General features: G+C 35.6%; 2 protein-coding genes across 6 annotated transcripts in view; one reads left to right on the top strand and one right to left on the bottom strand.

Annotated features, from left to right (window-relative positions):
• The window catches only part of CACNA2D3 (calcium channel, voltage-dependent, alpha 2/delta subunit 3), a 476,829-nt gene that overhangs the window by 55,278 nt on the left and 402,462 nt on the right, over positions 1 to 19,089 (bottom strand). The window lies entirely within an intron of this gene.
• On the top strand, positions 4,867 to 18,614 carry LRTM1 (leucine-rich repeats and transmembrane domains 1). Its single transcript, XM_014943165.1, has 4 exons — positions 4,867 to 4,960; positions 10,119 to 10,220; positions 14,642 to 15,238; positions 18,181 to 18,614. The coding sequence occupies exons 1-4, from the start codon at positions 4,867 to 4,869 to the stop codon at positions 18,612 to 18,614; spliced, it is 1,227 nt and encodes a 408-aa protein (XP_014798651.1).

The raw sequence follows: 19,089 nt of genomic DNA, 5'->3' as shown, positions 1-19,089 counted from the left end.
ACACCTGGTTCATTGCATTACCAAAAAAGCCAGACAGAAAGAAAGAAGGGGGTAGAGTCGTATTTTCATTAGCCTCAGGAATGCTTCAGTAGCATGCAACAAGAAGGCAAGAATCATCATAAAGAAAACTGTGCTGGTGGCAGAATTTTTATAAGGAGTTCCTGTGAGCCTTCAGCTTTCTTCCAGCATCCCTACACACGGCCACTAGTCTGACAAATATTTCTGAATTCTGATGGTACAGAAAGCATGTGAAGACTGAAAGCTGACCACAATAACATTGAAATAATGAAGCAGAGATGGTATTTTAATAACTCCCTAACCATTTTTTAGTTTTATAGGGGTTTCTTGCTCATTTTTTGGCAATATTCAAGTATATTTCATGACTGAAATGAAAAATAAGAGCAATATATATTTGTAAGCACATTTATAAATCTTAAGCAAGGAACCATGACTTGTCAAGTTCTCAACTCTCAAGTTCTACAGCTGAGGTCCTAGTTTAGAGTAGCTTAGCCAGTAGACCTTTCACATCTCAGCCAAAAGGCTGTGGTTTCAAGTTTGCAATTAATGAACCCTAAGAGGCTTAAAGTTCAGACAAACATCTAGAAAGTAGGATACTTATCTGAGCTTTTGGAGACTGTGGCCAGATTCTCTTAGGAGATGTCAGGCTTTCTGCTTCTACTTGTAACTAAAACACAACACATTCAAACCTGGATAGTATTTCATTTTTTTCAGACCTGACTACTACCTAATCATGTTGCCAAAAAATGTCTGTATCTACGTATCTCAGCATTGTGAGAAAGGCTGATTTCAGAAACGGGCAGAGATTTTATTGCTGTTGTATCCAAAGAGGTTTATGCCTCCCAAACTAAAATCCTACCAAAGCACAATGGCTACAAGTTGTCCTACTGCCAGGCACAGAATACTTTAATAGAGACATTAAACAGAAACATTAAGGCACCCACCGGAAAATGAACTCATGAGGTCTCTGTCCAGTTTTTCCCATGTCAGCTCAATACCTTCCATCCTACCACTGACCTTGAAGCCAAGACATGGAGATTCTACTGCTTATTGAACAGTAGATTGCTTATTGACTAATTTATGGCAAGTAAATAATTAATAAAAGTTTTGAATAAATACGCAAAGAAAACAACAAAGAAAGAATGCTATTAAAAAATGTTGAGACTGATAAAATTAAAAGGCACTGACAGATTCCTAAAATTTCTTAATAAAATATCATCATTGCCTGAGATCCATGTGCCAAGTTATGACCATAAGTGAACTTCTCTGGGTGAGTTATTAACTTCTGGAAATAGTGTTAATGCTGACACTACTTCTACAATAGAAGTACAAACGTATGATGCTTACATCACATAAGGTGTTATCCAGATGCTTCAACAAGTAATATATTACAATTTATATCCTAATGATTAGTAGGATTTAGCTGTCAATAAAGCAGTAAAGCACATTTTAGAAGCATAAATTAATAATTTTTGAGGGAAATCAATATCATGAATACCAGCTGTAATCCTCTTAATGGAATAGGTTTTAAATAATCAGGAAGATTTGCTGAAAGGTAGCTGTCTTTGATATTCTATTAAACTAAGGATTTATCATACCAAGTAGCTTCTATTTCTACTAAGTTGCAAGACAGGTGCAAATTCAGCTGGGGCTTCTGCCTGAAAGGTGATGAGCACTGCTAGTGCTTGCTGAGGTCTGTGAGACTTAAGGGATACACAGTATATGATAAGAATACTTAGCACCTTCCAGAATGGAGCTCTGGAGAATGCAGGAAGTCCTCAAATCTCCACTCAAAAGAGGATTTTTGGCAAGAATTTTCTGCAATTATGTTGTTGTATAAAGGCAAACCTATTATTGACTTACAAAGAAAGTTAGCCTTCCAAAGGCCAGATTTTTATAGCTGTTAAGGTACATATCAAAGGTAGACTGATACTGATGGGAGTCCCAGAAGCACTTATTTCACACTGCAATCAACAAGCATTAGGTCGTTATTCTGAAGGATCTACTGTATTCCTACGCATCAAAATAACTTTGAAATACCACTTTCCAAAATGTAGAAATTTCTAAATAACACAGGTTCTCTTGGAAATATTGCTATAACACATTTTATAGAACACATTTGATTTTCTAATAGGGTGGAATCAGTCGACTCAGTTACTGCTATTTTGCAAACAAGGATGTCAGAGGATTTTTCAGAATTAATAAATCTCAGGATGTCTATAAGGGAAGCAAAGGTTACCTTCTCCATTCTTTCAGAGCAGAGCTGATATGCCTTACCCTAAGGAAAAAGCCCTTCTCACTTTCATTAAAAAAAAGGAAATAAAACACATCCATTAGAGGTGCAGTAAGCTATAACCAACTTCAATAAAGTATATTTAAACAGACTTATTTTGAATTCTGATCTTGATTTTTGTATTCAAAGGGGTACAACTGACCATACAAGGAGCAACTGAAGGGTCCCACACAGATTTCCCTGCTTTCACATGCAGTTAGAAGGCATCTATAAGGATGGAAGACTATGACTTCTGCATGTATAAAGATACTTTTATACTGCGCTGACTTCATAACTAAGACTTATTTTAATTCAATCAGATTAGATTGTGGTACTGATTATGATCATATCCACAAATAGCATCTTAACTGAGTTTCCATGGAAACACTATATGCCCCTGTTTTCTTTTTAGACAAGGCCAGGTCTGTTTAACAAGTTTGCCGAGGACAACATGTTTTGTTTAAGTTACATTAACTGGAGCCAATATTTCCTAATTACATTACCAGAAGAAACATTTACAGCAGTGCTTTTACCATGGGAAACCCTCCATCGTTCAGCCCATCTTAATCTCTGAAAAACAGGAAACATCAGCATTGCCATTGCTTAAAAAGTGTTAACTGGTCTTATATCAAGAAAACAATCTCTTTTATTAAATGACAACATCGGTTTTGTTCTACAGTGTTTATATATAAGGACATTACCCCATGGCATCTCAATTTCTGTGAAATTTCCATCAGAGAGCATCTGCCTATGAAGACAGGGTGGTCCAGTGGCTAAAGCACTGAAGTTAAGAAGGCTTAGGGTCCGTTCCTTGCTCTGCTGTTTACCTGTTGTGCAACTGTAATCAAATCACCTTCACTTTTCTGTCCTCCATTTCCCTGTTTGTGAAATGGAAGGAAGGATACTTCACATCCTATGAAAAGTTACTTGAATTTTATGAATGAAAGCAATAATAGCTAAGTATTCTTACAATCATATGCTGTAGATTAGGGTGCAATCTGGAAACAGGCACACCAACTTGCATGAAGTAATCTTGGGTGAGAAAAATATGGCAGGATTTGATTTTTAAAACAGTAGGATGGAATGGGAAATCTTTAATCCAGACCAAAGGTCAGTCCTCCAGAAACACTGGACCTACTGATTTATAAAAAGTTAGAAAATAAGAATCTTTTCAAAGCATATCCTCATCAATTTTTGTTCTACAGCTATAAGCAGCAGAAATAGCCTGTAGCAATTTTTCTTTGTCTCCCAAGTAGTATATTTTCTAAAATTACATGGTGGGTATATACTAACTCGAATAGAAGGTGATCACAGATAAAAGTGGGTGGTTTCTTATTTGTGGTTGCAGAGAATAACTTGAATGTCTGAATCCTAAAAGTCAAAAAAAGAGAAAACACAACAAATAGGTTTTTTTCAGAACACTATGACTGTAAATTCCAGTTTACAGATTTTACCCCTTTGCCCACAACACTGGTAGAAATAAATGAAGTCCACCCATAAATGGTTTCCTTCTTCTAAATACTAACATTGCCTACTTGAGTTTTCTCTCTTGTTGTCTCTTACCTTCAGTGGACATGTAGAATATTGATTTAAAGACATATTTTTGTTCACCATAATTATTTTTTCATCCTAATTTACCCTAATTATCCATCTTATAAGATATTATATGAACAATGATAAAAATCAAACAACTACTGTAAGAGGTAATTTATTTTCTTTTTCCCCACGTGTTTAGTCTCACAAGAACTCTAGAAACCCAGGTCTGACAGGTGCCATCATCTGTCCAAGAAGTTTGTTTGTTGTTTCGTACTATTCTTATTCAGAAAAACAGAAAAGCCATATCATACTCATTCTTGCAGTTCAAATGGTATGTTGATGGAAGGGTAAAAATTACACTGTGACACAACAATGAAGAGGACTGGAGACAATTCTTTGACTTTTGTAGTGTAGATCTGTCCTGTTGTTCTGCATGACACATTTCAGCCAAGTTGCATTCAGACAAAGTATTACAGAGAATCAAGCTTTATGCAAGTCCTTCAGATAGATTGGTGTCTACTATTTTCACATTTTCAATTTAAGAAAGTCTGCAAAATTGTTCTTCTAAAATAGGTATCCCTTCACTCTAAAGTTAAGAAAGCAACAATACGTAAAAGTATGACCAGCTGTTGGCATATAGTAGAGTAGACAAAGTGTTCAGTGTCCATGGAAAAGCCTGTATTACAGCTCCTTTCAGTTGCATGAAATACAAATGTTCACTTAAGTGCCTATGTTTGGAACATGACATCTTCAAATCATCATAAGCTACAAATTACAGAGAGAGCTCTCTGCTCTTTCTTCTTTCTAAAGGATTTATAGAAAGGAAGCTTTATAGAAAGTAACTAATGAAAACCTATTTAAGATCTTACTGACAATGAAAAACAGAGGTATGGAAATGATTAGTTTCACTAAACTAGGCACATGATGCATAACTTCAACTTTTAAATGAAGTTAGCCTTCTTCTATCAATGAGTACTTTAAGAAAAAGAGAAGCCAGTAGTACTGTTCTTTGAAGTCATCTATTCTAACTCTGCTGAAACATGGAGATGGAGAGAAAATGGACACTGAGCAACGTACTGCCATTTCGAAAAGGGAAAAGCATAAAACGTCTCAGCCAAAACATGAGTAACCAAGGTCAGCCCTGCCATTATGTTCCATAATAACATACTGCAGAAGGGAATGAAAGCAAATAAAGAAGATCAAAATATACCCTTTCTGACCAAGACAGCTATAGCTATAAGGACAGAGGAAGCTCAGCTAGGTTGGGAACTTTTGAGATCATACGTTAAATTAAATAGTATTAAAATAGAAGTGCCTTTGATGAAAAAGGATTGTATTAAATGATAATATGTATGGCTTGTATACTTTAGCATCACTCAGTGGTGATGAAGTAGAAGTCAAATATAAACAGTGAAGACAAAAAGATGAGGTCAACATTTAAATGTTGCCTAAACTTTAGGGGTAATAATATACAAGTTTTTTTTGTTTTCTTTATACTTGCTGTTACAAATTTGTTATTCTCTCAACTAATGCATGTGCTCGACCTAGAAAGTTCATCCTTTAGCATCTTAGGGGACAGGGAAATAGAAACCACAGTTAAAAGCTGGCAGATAACTTTGGTTAGTACAAACAAATACTAGGTATGGCTCAGTGTTAGGACTGGCAGGACTTCATCATTTATGCCAGTCTTACTAAAACAGTTTCCATCTTACTTAGCAGACAGCATGTCAGCCATTTGGTATGATCCTCCTAACAGTTGTATTAAATCTCAGTAAACAATTTTCCTTTTTACTAAGTCAAGAAAAGCCAAATATTATACACTGCTGATACTTTATATATTTAGATCACTTTTGTGACTCTCAACATGAAAATAGGAAACCAAACCAGACATGAAGAAGAACATATAGTCAAAACACACAGGATAATAATGAACAGGTAAAAAAGAGTCTAAGAAAAGTGAAAAGATGATGTTCCTTAAAGATTTCAATTTTTAGTGTCCTTTACTTGCCATTAGATTACCCCAGTCAAGTTGCTTCATTACTGCTGGCATAAACTACACACCTATATAAACAGGGTTTCATTAAGCTGCTTTTTATATTTCATAGCTATAGGTTTTAGGTTTGGGGGTTTTATTTTTTCCCTTTTTTTTTCTTTTTTTTCTTCTTTATTTAAATGCCTATTGTTTTACTCCTGCATAAATTTCCTCCCAGGGTATCTGAAAACCTTAATCATCATCCCAATATTTCTCTCCCACATTACACTTTTAGAATCAAGTTCCATGACTTTTAATAGTTATGCTTACGTCAGAGGGATCAAGAGGTTTAAATTTCAGTACCTATTAAAAGAATTTAATTATCCAACCAGTTCCATTTGTATACACTATTCCTGTTCTTTGCTAATTTATACCAGATTTTTCAGTATTGTAATTCTCATTAATAAAAAGCCCTCTGAAAGAGTTTTTTCCTTTTCTTTTTTTTTGTTTTAAAGATAAAAGATCTATCAGTGGTCTATTTTATAAATTCTGAACAGAAGCATCATTACCCTTTACACTAGCTAAGTGTCCCAAAGATTTATCATGTCTGAAAACAGCACAATTTGCTAAACTTGAGCAATAAGAAGTTTATATATCTGGCTTACTCTGTCACTTCATTTAAAACATTTTGCAGAGAAAATAGTATTTTAAAAAACACACTTGAAGTTTAAAACCTGCTTACAGGTCAAAAATAGGAGGGGGGTTTGGGAAATAGGATCCCAGCATGCCATGTGATCTCTAGGATGTTGCTGTGCACAGAGGACTCGGTGCCTGCTGCTGTAGCAGTTAAAGCAGTAGGGATGACACAGAAATCCAGAGAGAACAAAGAAACAAGAAAAGCAGCAAAATGGGTACTGCCTTGTACAACTTATCTGCTACTGAAAAGAAGAACATCAGCAGCAAGTTTAGGTGTCTGGCTCACTCTTGTTCATTGGATTCATGGAAAAAGTCTTGAATATCCTTTCTCCACTTGCAAAACAGTTCCATAAATAATGAACACTGACAATCCAGTTTCTATTCATCTGACATATTGAGAGGCCTGCTAGTCACACAACTGCTACATACCAGTATTGAAGAGGGTTATAGTCTGGTATCATGCATGTTATAATGTAGTCGGTAGAGGGCATATTGTATACTTTATCTACTGCAAGACAATATTCCTTCAGAAGTTACAACTGTCAGGCTTTTCTCTTGTAGAGAAACTCCAACAAAACAAAACGCTCCATCAAAGATTGAATCCAAAGCTACAGAGCATGTTGGTCCTGATCCAGTAGAATACTTAAGTATGTGCTGATGTTTAAATCCATGAAAATTACGTATGGAACATTTAACAGATGCATAATTTTAATGTCAGGCTATGTAGTACCCTGCTTAAATTAATGAAAGAAATTACCATGGCTATTCCAGTGTTGCAAGATTTACATACGTTTAATTATTTGACTTTTCACTGTAGCAAACATCATCCCTGCTTCTGCAAGTTCTTGTGTTGAAGTGACTACTGTGATGAGAACAGGGCAAAGAGAGAGTCCTTTTGAGCCTGTAAATACAGGAGTTCCTAACATTTAACTGTGCATTTTACTTTACTGCTACTATTTGCCTTAAAAGCACAAAAGGAATTAATGAAATACAAATTCTGTTTTGTAGCACAACTGGTGAGCAAGAGTTTAAGAAGGAGTAACACTTATTGCGCTTTATAATCTTTCCTCATACACCAAGAACATTTCAAAACCCTTTTACAGGAAGTTGCTCAAGAAAAATCCTTCCAATTCTGAGAACTGGGATTCTAAATCAACCATTTGAAATACACAGGAAATTTATATTTTGTTCTTAAGTTTGTGTCCAAGGTGAGCTGACCATGTACAGAAATTGTTATTAAATAAAAAAACCAGAAAAACAAAACCAATAAGCAAAAGCTTAGAAAAGAATTTTGTCTTCAGTGTAGAATGAATAAGCTATCTAGAAGAATAGTGAGTGATCTCAATTTTAACATATTTAAGAACAGACAAAAAGCATCTAAAATGTTAAAACAAAATGTACACCCTGCTTATTTTTACCTGTATTTTTCTAGCTCCTGTTTTTTATTCATATCATTTCTGTTAACTTTCTGCCAAGCAATATATTTTTCTATTTAGAATCATGGCAAAATGAATTAATTAATGACCCCGATTTTATTGGAGATATATTTTATCTCTGGATGTTCAGCATGTATACAAGAGGGGGTTGTCATTAGTCAGGAAATGATTGAAATTGAATCTGCATCCTCCCCCCACTATCTGTGATAGAATAAATATTCTGCTGGCACATAATCTGCCCCTTGTTGCAACTTCATCTAATTTGCAATTAAGGTACAGAAGCCCAGAATCTCTTCTCCTCATTCTGAAGGCCTTTCATCCTTTCTAATAAATTCTCTACCTACCAAAGCATATTGTAAGGCTGGTGCTTGAGCATTTTCCAAGAAACCCCTTCTCACCTTCATATATTTCTGCTCATTTAGTTATGGGAAAAGGAGTACAAGCTGAACCAACTCCTAACTACATTATATTAGAGTTATAATATCACAAAAAATGGCTGACTGAACTCCCTAATGGATTGAAAGTCTTGCATCACTTTAGTGAAGGAAAAAAACAGAAAAAAATTGCAAAGGACTGACCCAAAAAGCTGTCTACAGATTACCAGAAAAGACCTGGATATGAACATTAAAATAATTTCCCAGTCCAAACCAGAAGAGTAGTCTGGGGATAAACAGAGTCCTGACCTAAACTGAGGTGCTCACATAGGCAGCCCCAATGACACCATATGACACAAGAGCACACATCTCACCAGTTGGCAGCTTGTCCCCCCGCTACCCCTTCCCCCACCATAACTTTCCACCTGGAATGCAGTATGTTCCAGTTCATCTAGTCCACTATTACATCTCATACACTGGCCTCTTCTAGAGGTGTCAGAGGAAGGTGTAAAAATTCCCATAAATAATAATTATGGAAAAAAAACCTGCCCACAGGGAAAGGTTTTTCTCTTTAATTCATGTCATTAGTGGTTGATTAAAGCCCTTAAGAGAGAAAGTTTTTATCCCTTCTGAATTATTTTTTTGCCCCATGACGTAACCACCGTTCCAGATTATATATGAATCCTACTAATCTTTTGGCCCAAGGATAACTTCCAACAATGCATTTCATAGATTAATTATGCATTGTATAAACAAGTACCAGATGTATCTAAGGCAAAACAAGTCACTGAAAAGAAGAAAATGGGGCTCTTCTTTTGAAAGTCAGTGATCCAAAATGCAAAATCACATCTGCCTACCTGTTTCCTCATTTCTGGAATTACAAAATATTGTCTCTCACCTTAAAGGAATACCACCAAACAATTCACAACAACTTCCAAGGACAGACCCGAAAAACTTTGTAGACATCATGGTGTCTTCTTATTCTGTGTGATAACCAGTATTTGATGTTATTAAAACCTAGCTGGTATTACTCACCTCTTATCCAACCTAACCAGTAAGATGACTGAAAAAAACCACACGCCCACCTCTTCTGGGAAAGACAGACAGCTTTTTCTGGTATAAACCTCCCTCAAGATAAATTTGGTTTGATCCATTGGCTTATGCTTCTCTTGTGAAAGGTATGCAGAAGTAGAATCCAGGACCTTCCTCTAATTTTTTTCAACTTTTGAAAACCTAGTACCCTCCCAAGCAAAAGTTGAGAGGGTCCTGAGCTCTTAGAGTGCAAGGACTTCATTTGTAGAAAGAAAAGCATGAAGGATGCTTCTGTCCTGTCACCTTTGTTTGCACTGCATCCTGACTCAGCTGGGAAAAGCTAAGGTCTTTCTCCATGATGCAGTACTCTTATTTTAGATGTCAGTTTGAACACTTTTAACAACAGAGGAATAGGTTGCTTCACTAACAAATATAAATTATTTTGTGTCCTAAACGAAAATGAAGAGGAGTCTGCATTCGAGTTGCATTTAGGGTCTTCAGCAAGAGCTTAGCTGTTTTTCCAATCTGGGGACACATTAGTAAGGAGAAAGCTCCTGTAAGTGTAACAGTTTTAATGCCTTCCCACTCAAAAGTATAAGGAAAATAAATCTAATAAAGAGAATGTATATGAATTGCCTGCTGTGGTCTTAGGAACACTTTTTTATATAACCAAGTCTGCAATGCAGTGGAATCCAAATGTGGCAGCTTTTAAATATTTGAGATATTTAAATTGTTTCCTTTCTGCTAGAGTTTAATTAACATAATGTTCTTCTGCAAAACAGATTATTCTTACACATACTCCTTTAAAGTAGATGATAATAACCACTGCAACAAAGTGCATGCTGGCAAAGCAAACATTGAACTGCCCCCACCAGCCAAGAGGGGTAGGATATTAGTCCAGTGGGCTGTCTTGCCATTTGCAATGGTAAACGTATCTGGTTACAACAGGGCATAAGTTAATTTAAGCAGTCACAATAACACAGTTGCTGCACCACATCAGACAACTGCAAAGAATCTTGCTGGTTGTTAAAAAGGCCAGAAGCAGAGTAGATTTCATGGTTACTCTGTGTCTGGCAAATCTCTACCTGTGTCACAACTATAATTTTCACCACATCAGACTTCTCTGTCATAACCAAAGTATTATTACTAATAAATGGGAATAGGACATGGATTATAGGTTGGGGAAACTTCTGTTTACAAAATATGTGCATTCAGAGTTCTCAATATAAGGAAAAAATAGCCACGTCTACATGAAAAGCAAATCGACAGATTTAATCATATGTTTCCAAATCTGAACTCGGTATGAAGATTTAAAAAAAAGTAATAACTTCTTATACCACAATTCAAAGTCCATAAAACAACCTCTGCATTATTGTTGGAACTAAACCTCCCACAGTGCTTAACTTTTAGTGACCTTGTCCTACGAACATCTCTTTAATATGGTGTATGCTAAAAATAATTCAATTATAGTAGCCAAGAGTTACCTAAAATAAGAGAGGCAGTTAAGAGACATTTTTTAAGCCCTCTGTTAGATGACAAACTGCTGTGGGACCTTGTAGGCCCACCTGGCCAGCAAAAATTAGATAAGAAGGAAGAACAAGTGAAAAAATAAGCCCTTTGAATTCACAGGCCAAAATAAAATTTAAGATATACCAAAAGGAATTTAAAACTGTGAAAAAGTCTTATCATATCAGAAAATAATAACATAATAGCTATTACCTCCTGCAATATAATCGAAAGTCATGAAAAAGGCTATAATGGATATAAGGGATGAGTTGCTGTAAGGACAGAAGGATGTCATGTCAAACAACAAATACCTGAGAATTTTTTTTTTTTTGAAAGGGCAAAGCAGAGTATCTGTATCTAGCAAGGCTACAACTTCTGAGGAAAATGATATTTTATAATAGTCCTTTTTACATTTCTGTCTTCATTAAAATGATTCAGTTGTACTACTTATGATAGACATGTTTACATTTTTTTTACATGTTTACACGGGTTGGGAAAGGAAATAGCAAATATTTTGCAACAAAGGTTAGAGAAGCATTTCAGTTTAACCTGACATTCATTTCAAGTACATTACAGCTGATCTTTAAGCTTATCTCTCTCTGCCTTTGTAAAGTTGGAGTTATTTAGCATGACTACGGTACCAGGTAATCTATAGCTACAGTATTCCTCTACACTAAATCACAGACTTTCATCCTGTATCAGGATGATGTGTCATTCATCAAGAGTGTCAAGGTCTGCCATTCGTAGCAATAATCCTAGTATCCTCGAGATGAACAGTCATGTTTATTTTACAGAATGTCAGTTGTTCTACCTTCTTCACTGCTCAGCAGTATTCACTGTTCCTTTGGGTATCTTGACTGGTGTCAGAAACAATTCAGCAAAACATACAGTAAAAATAATTATAGCTCTCCCCTGTGGGTGGCAGAGACGTAAACACAGATTTTCAGTAACCAAAAGGTAGCTATGGAGAAGATGAGGTTGCTTTCCTCACAGGACAAGTGATGGACACAAACTGCTTCAAGGAAAACTCTGGATCTAAGACAAAATTACTAAGGCTGACAACAGTTACACCTTGGAGTATGTTGCACATAGAAGTGATGGAATCTCCTTTGCTGGAAATATCCAAGTCTCAGCTTGACAGGACCCTGCATAACCTCATGTATGACCCTGCTTTCAACAGCAGTTTGGACCTGATGATTTCACTCTTCTATGATTACTTCCATAGCATTGCCTACAGCATATAAATCTTGTCCTAAAAAGCGAGCTTTTTGCAATCGTTTCAAAAGCACTTAAAATTCAAATTTGAATCCAAGAAAGCTATGTTACATATAAGAATATATCTGAAAGCTTTTGATTGCACAACTTCCCTGTCCATAGGACAGCTAACAGATGGAGTGATCATATGGCCTTGAAAGAATCTATTCTATACCAGATCTCTCATTTGTTTAAACACCTTCGAGTTCCTTCATAGCCACAATTTATTAATCCTTTTATTGTTGCAGATGGTATAGCATGAATGAGTTATACTAAAGCAATGAAGAGACAAGTCAAGGCACCATACAAAGACATTAAGTACAATTTTAATATCAACTGCCATTTCTTTCCAATATCTTTGAAAATAAACAAATCTCTTCATTCTTCTTGGTGACCATATCAGTAAGTATGCCATTTTTATGGAAGGAGCCACCAGTCCTGTGTTCCTATGCAAGAAAATCCTGTCAGCACAACTAATGGATGTCAGATGAATAAGCTTAGAAGTGCAAACAAATGCACTGTCAAAACCATGTCATCAGCCCACAGGCCTACTTGTAGTGATATTATACACTCCACTGCCTCCAGTCACAGCCCAGGATAATCAGAATCCATGTTTAGAGTCAGCTGATCTTGCAAAAAATTGACACAGCACAGCTAATAATCCGCCACAATTCAGAAACTATACTGGATTTAAAACGGCAGCTTTATTTTTCTGCCTTGCATTTAAGGCAGATTAAATAAATTGAAAAGGCAAGTCTATCAGGTCATTATTTGTGTGTTACAGCTGTCCAGTTAGAGCTGACAGATACTCTTTGCATGGCCTGTTGACTGATTAAGAGGCAGAGTAAGTCTCTGAGACTCATAAATGGATGGGGGGGGGATGGGGGGAGGAAGACTGTGATAAAGAAAAAATCAAAGGCTGGTGGAGTAACTCACTAGAAATAGTTGCACTTCTACACAAGCCACAGATACAACCTTAAAAAAAAAATGCAGAAAGGAAACTGGATGGACACATTACAGATTTGAAGTGGGAATCAGAACAAAGTATTTGTTACAGATCTGCTTCAGAAAACTGGACTGAATCTTCTGCAAGGTGAGGAACAAGCAAAGCAGAATGAAAGGTGAGATACTGAAGCATTCGGATTAATAATGAAATTTTTCTGTTCTCTAAGCATTTCCTTGACAAATCATGTTTATTTTAACTCTGCATTGGAAGCTGTGTCACAGTTTCTGAAGCCAACTGTTGCAGAACAATGTAATGAACTGAGAGTATTGCTTACCACGCTATCAGAAATGCTGAGTTCTTTCAAGTGAATTCTACAGTGTAGAATTCATTCATTGCAGAAGATTATGTATCATTTTAATTCATTTTAATACAAATACAACTTCATTTTTGAGGAAAATTAATGAGTGGATTGTGACTTAAAGTGTAGTCTCAAAATAAAACTTTCATTTATACATTTGTGTTATTCAATGTTATAATCATACACTGTTATTCCTTTAATATGGTATTCCCTGTTTCTAATTAATGTTTGATCTCTGTAAGTCAATAAGCAATATCTCCTTTAATTTCCAAACTATTTTAAGTAGTAAGAAACTAAAATCTTTTCATTATGAAATACCTCAAATAATTTTTACTATTTACTATCTCAGAAACAATGTTACAAAAGGATTCATCATCCTGACTTTTTTGTCAAAGAAAATCTGATTATTCAACATCATCTGATTATTTTTTTTTTAATGTTTCTTGATGTGCATACAAACATAGCTTTAAGTGGCACCTAGCTTTCAAAGTAAGATCATTAGCAAGATATAAAAGTCAAAAACTATTATTTTTTTCAGTTAAAACTGACCTGAACATCAGGGACCAGACGATAATTATAAATACTAAATATTGCTAAGTACCCCTGTCACCTCATTTATCGTTGTAACAGCTTCTTGACAAATGTTTACTGATTGTGTAGAAACCTCTATCTATGGCAAGTACAGGTGGCATTCAGATAAAGGAATTAAAGCAATAAATATAAACATCGTTATTTTAAAGGACAAACAGAATCTGGATTGTTGAAAAATTTCTGTTAACTGTTTTTCTACCTTTGAAGCTTGACAGCACATTAACTTAATTCTTTTTAGGTAGTGCAATTAGTAAAAACACACAAAAATGAAATTTCTACTCGCAGTTCCTCTGGCATAAGATAGCTCAAAGTTGTCACTACCAATTTAATAATTTTAGAAAATCTGTTGCATTCCTTTCAAACATCACTGCTCTGCTGATGGCAAATCCTCCTGAAAGTCATTTGTACTTAAGATAAAGGAAGTACTTCCTTTTAAGACCATCAAAGCACTAACTTCATTCTGCATTATAAAATACTTCAATACTATCTGTATTTTACTAATGTGTTGTAAAAAAATTAACTCTCTTTACACTATCTACATTAATGTCTATTATGGAGCCATATATCCTTCGCCCTTGTTAATGACCTGTATATTGGCAAAAGAGAAACATTTTAAACTAATTTTAAATCTTCTTTCACTTGTGATACAGGCCACTGGCTTTTGGTTCTGGGTGTCATCTCATTAATATATGCAGTTCGTGGATGTCCTGACAAATGCCTATGCTATACAACTTCCAAGACTGCAGACTGCAAAAATAGAGGATTTACTGAAATTCCTGCCCATTTACCACCTGAAATTCAGATACTACAGTTGCAGAATAACCGTATTTGGAGAATCAACCAAAACTCATTCACTGGAACACCATTGCTCAAAATCTTAGATTTGTCTAATAATTCTCTCTCAAGTTTGGCACCAGGTGCTTTCCAAAAATTACGGTATTTACAGGTTCTAAACCTAACCAGGAATTTGATTCATTATATAGAAAACAAGACTTTCAGTTTCCTCCCACACCTAAAGGAACTGGACTTGTCATCCAACAGCATTATACGCTTGCCTGAGAGTTTTGGAAACAGCACAGGGAATATAACATTGCTGTCTGTGAAGCATAACAAACTTCAGAAAATGGAAAGAGTTCTTCTGGAGTCACTTCCAAACCTGAAAGTGGTTCTTTTCAAAGATAATCCCTGGCAATGTAATTGCAATGTCTTTGGCCTGAAGCTGTGGCTGGAGAGCTTTTTATACAGAGGTAAGGAATTCTTCTCTTTACACAGGATGCTCCTGAGAACACCTAACCAGCATCTAACTGGTCTTCACTACTGTGCCTTAACAATTTACTCCACACCTGAGATCAGTCCCGCAAATAAGCACACTAAAACATATTCTTATGCATAGGTCAGAATATCCGTGCTTTCATAGATACACGTAGCAAGCTATAATCATAGAGGAACTTTACATCAGCACAAAGTGAAAGAGAGAAAGCACACGCACATATAGTATGTACAGATACATTCTGGAAATACGTGTGTGTAGTGTTTGTAAGCAAATGTATCCATCTCTCTCTAAATAACAAATATACTTGTGCACATATGCTCCCTTTAATTCTATCAATGTATTTTTGCTAGAAACCAACTTACTTTTTAAAAGCTTTTTACCTGGTGCATGAGGGTTAACATTAAGACAGATCCAAACATTGACTTAACTTCAGAGAACTCAAGATTCTAATTCCTCTATCAATTATCACTTAGTAGCTCTTTAATATTTAAAAAATACTTTACTTAAAAATGTATGTTACACGTTGGACAAGCTTACTGTTGTCTAGTATTGCTTCCTAATTTGTTGTTAACCAGAAGAGGTACTAAAGGTATTGATAATTTCCTGACAGAAACATGTAATGCCATCACATGGGGAAAAGTGAATTTTATAAATAAAAACAGCCTCATCTTTTGGTCACACCTGCTTTTAAATATATTCATGAATTATTCTGTAGAAAAAAGAATATGATTTATTTCTAAAGGAATTAAGTATGAAGATAATTTTTTTTTTTTCTCCCAGGAGGTATGTTCAGACTCTGAGAACTCAGAACAGCTGGGCAATTTGCTTTACTCTAAATCAGGCTTTGATGATTGCTTGTGATCAAACTACTAATTACCTGTCTGTATATGGAAGTGACATGGAACACGCTGGAACAGCCTATGCGAAGATGGTCCGTGTTGTCTGGGATTGAATGAATTGCCATTTCCAGACATCAGAACTCTACAGGCCAGCTGCAAAACTACTCGCTCTGCAGGGATGCTATTAATACAGGAATGGTGTCTGAGTGAGGAAAAGCCACTGCCAGAAGCAACCTTTTTGAAAAAACAAAAGCCTGAACTCCTTGCAGGGTTAAAATCTTAATATTTTGGCCTGGTAAAATATTACATTATCCCAGGGCTTTAGTTGTATTAAGCTGGAACCATTCCCTACAACAAATTTCAGCAGGGGTTCTGACTTCTCTATGCAGCAGAATGTAATGATCCAAGATAAACATATCAGATTATCTTGGCTACTCTGCCAGCAGCAAAAGTATTATAGTTTATTTCAAAAACCAACATTGTTTAGAAATTCAGTGATGCCCTTCCATCTTCCTGAACATTGCACAGATTACCTAAGTGAAGTGATATGGAAATGACAAATTTAGCAGCAAGTTTTAAAGGAAGCCCAAATACTACGTTCTCATCTATGTTCTATTTCCCTAAAATGAAGAAAAATTAGTTACACTGCACATTAATCTTTACCATTACTTATGTACTTGCAATAAAAGAGTACTGCGGCCCCACTGATATTTCTTGCAAGTCCTAACAAAACATTGCTAGAGATGAAACATTGTCTGAATTTAAAAGTATTGACTGTTGTGTCAAATATAACTCTAAGATTTTTAGCTGAATCCAGCTCAGGCAATTGACATTTGATGCATACTCATAAATAATTACAGAAAATGCTTCAGTTCAGGTGGGACTCCAGTCTTCTATTCCAAGTACACATATTTGAATTACTTAAAACCATAAAGGATCACAGTTGCAGTATTCTATCTATATTCACATCCAAACTAACACATTGGAGGTGTCTGGAAACATGCTTTAGGTTTGGCTGTTGAAGACCAACAGACAAGCTGCTATGCTCATACCTGTCTTCGAATATCATCAATACTTGTGGAGTAGTCTCCAGAGATGCCAATTTGAGTCCATCTGTATTCACTACTTTCTTAGACAAAGTCTTTTCAGGATGAAAAATTCTATGCTCAGCTGTAGCTAAAAGGTGGGTTATTTTGGACAGAGAAGAGGAAGAAAATTCAGCTGATTTGATTAGTTAATTTTTTAAAACATGTAAACATTGGTTTTGGCCTTGTTGACTCCTTGACACGCTACACCCCTAAAGCCATAGTGTGTGGACTCATCAGAAACCTGAAGGCTTTGCTCGGTGTGTGCTCCTCTCCATGCTGAGGAACAACTGTGTGATTTACCAGGACTGAGGCTTCCTACTTCACTTCCCATTAAACTAAAAAAATCCTTTGGTAGAGAGCAGAAGCTGGCTCTAAGCAATCATGAAATTTACCATTTGAGCAGGGTAATAGATTGATGAATCTTAGCTTCTTTAGATCTCTCTATATTTTCTTATCTTAAGCCTTGCTTAAAAAAATTGCTCACACATACACACAAACTTACTGAAATTCATTACATTTAGCATATGATGTCAGAACAATGCCCATTTCGTGGAATATTTGAATCAAGTGTGAAATCTTTACTAAGTATATTCGTTCCATTTCTCTTTATAAATAGTAATGGTATGAATTTGAACGGAATGAACTAGCTGTTAACAACATCTTTGTATTCATATATGACATTTCTTACTTTTATACTACTATTGTTTTTCACTTTTACATCCATAAAAGCATAGATAATTTAATTCCTGATGAATTCCTTATTGCAAATACTCTCTTATATGAGTGTTAAAGTGTAATAATTGTGTAATCAGTAACCACTGATCTAACTGGAAAAAAATCTTAAAGATATAGTTATAAATCTTTAAAAATATAAAGTAAAAGCTATCAATAAATTTACTTCAGGTTTCTGTTAATTTTTCATTAAGATAATTTATAAACCACCAAATCTTAAGACCATAATTTTTATTATTTTATTTTTTTTTATTCAGGAGGAATAAGTGATGGCATTATCTGCTCAACACCAGGGATTCGCAAGGGAAAGGACCTCCTCAAAGTCCCCTATGAGCTGTTTAGAGCATGCCCTCTTCGGACAGCTCACGTTCACCTGGCCAGCATTCACCACCACAGCTTTGAGCACAGAAGTTCTCCGAAGCACGCTCATCACAGCGACCACGGGGAGTACGGCCGCTCAAACTGCGAACCCAAACCAAAGCCAAGGCCTGTTAGTCTGCGTCACGCAATTGCCACTGTAGTAATAACTGGAGTTATCTGTGGAATTGTGTGTCTAATGATGTTGGCAGCTGCCGTTTATGGTTGTGCCTATGCTGCAATTACTGCTAAATACCACAGAGAACATTTGGCCCCGGTCAAACAGCATGGGACTCCTGAGGAAAAAGAGCCATTTGATGGCTCCTTGGCTTAAGTTACTTTTGTCTTTGGTTTCTTAAAAATAAAGCTCCCACTTCAGTTAAAAAGCCTGGAACCTAAACAGGATTGATTTAATAGAAATTACTCCTTTTTTTTTTTTTTGCTTTTTCACAGTTTTTAAATGTAAATATATATATTCTTTGCAATATATATTAATAATTTATGTAGAATAATATAAGTTTATCTATATTTTCTGCATGTATATTCTGAAGCCACTATTTAAAGCTGAGCGTTTAGGACAATGAAATCTTGATGTAGCCAATTTAAAGTATTCCATTCTCCATTACTAGCTTTTGATTAAGCAGTATTACTATTTATGAGTTATGGTGCAGCAGTTATGGTGTCAGCAGTAGCTAACATGAGTGAGCTTTCTGCAAAGAAAAATACGAAATAGCTACAAATGACTGACTATATCTTAATATATTAAAATACCTGGTATGTATGCAGAAATACAATTCACAATCAGTTTT

This window comes from Calidris pugnax, unplaced genomic scaffold (genome assembly GCF_001431845.1).
Source record: "Calidris pugnax isolate Ruff unplaced genomic scaffold, ASM143184v1 scaffold128, whole genome shotgun sequence".
NCBI lineage: Eukaryota > Metazoa > Chordata > Aves > Charadriiformes > Scolopacidae > Calidris > Calidris pugnax.
Note: the sequence above shows the minus strand (reverse complement) of the source record. Positions and strands in the feature narration are given on the sequence as shown.

Bases quoted from the DNA above. Each gene is read 5' to 3' on its own strand.
- LRTM1 (XM_014943165.1), top strand. From the start codon at position 4,867: ATGGAGATGGAGAGAAAATGGACACTGAGCAACGTACTGCCATTTCGA. The intron at 4,961-10,118 runs GTCAGCCCTGCC...TCTGCAAAACAG, and splicing joins CCAAAACATGAGTAACCAAG to ATTATTCTTACACATACTCC. The intron at 10,221-14,641 runs GTAGGATATTAG...CTTGTGATACAG, and splicing joins GCCCCCACCAGCCAAGAGGG to GCCACTGGCTTTTGGTTCTG.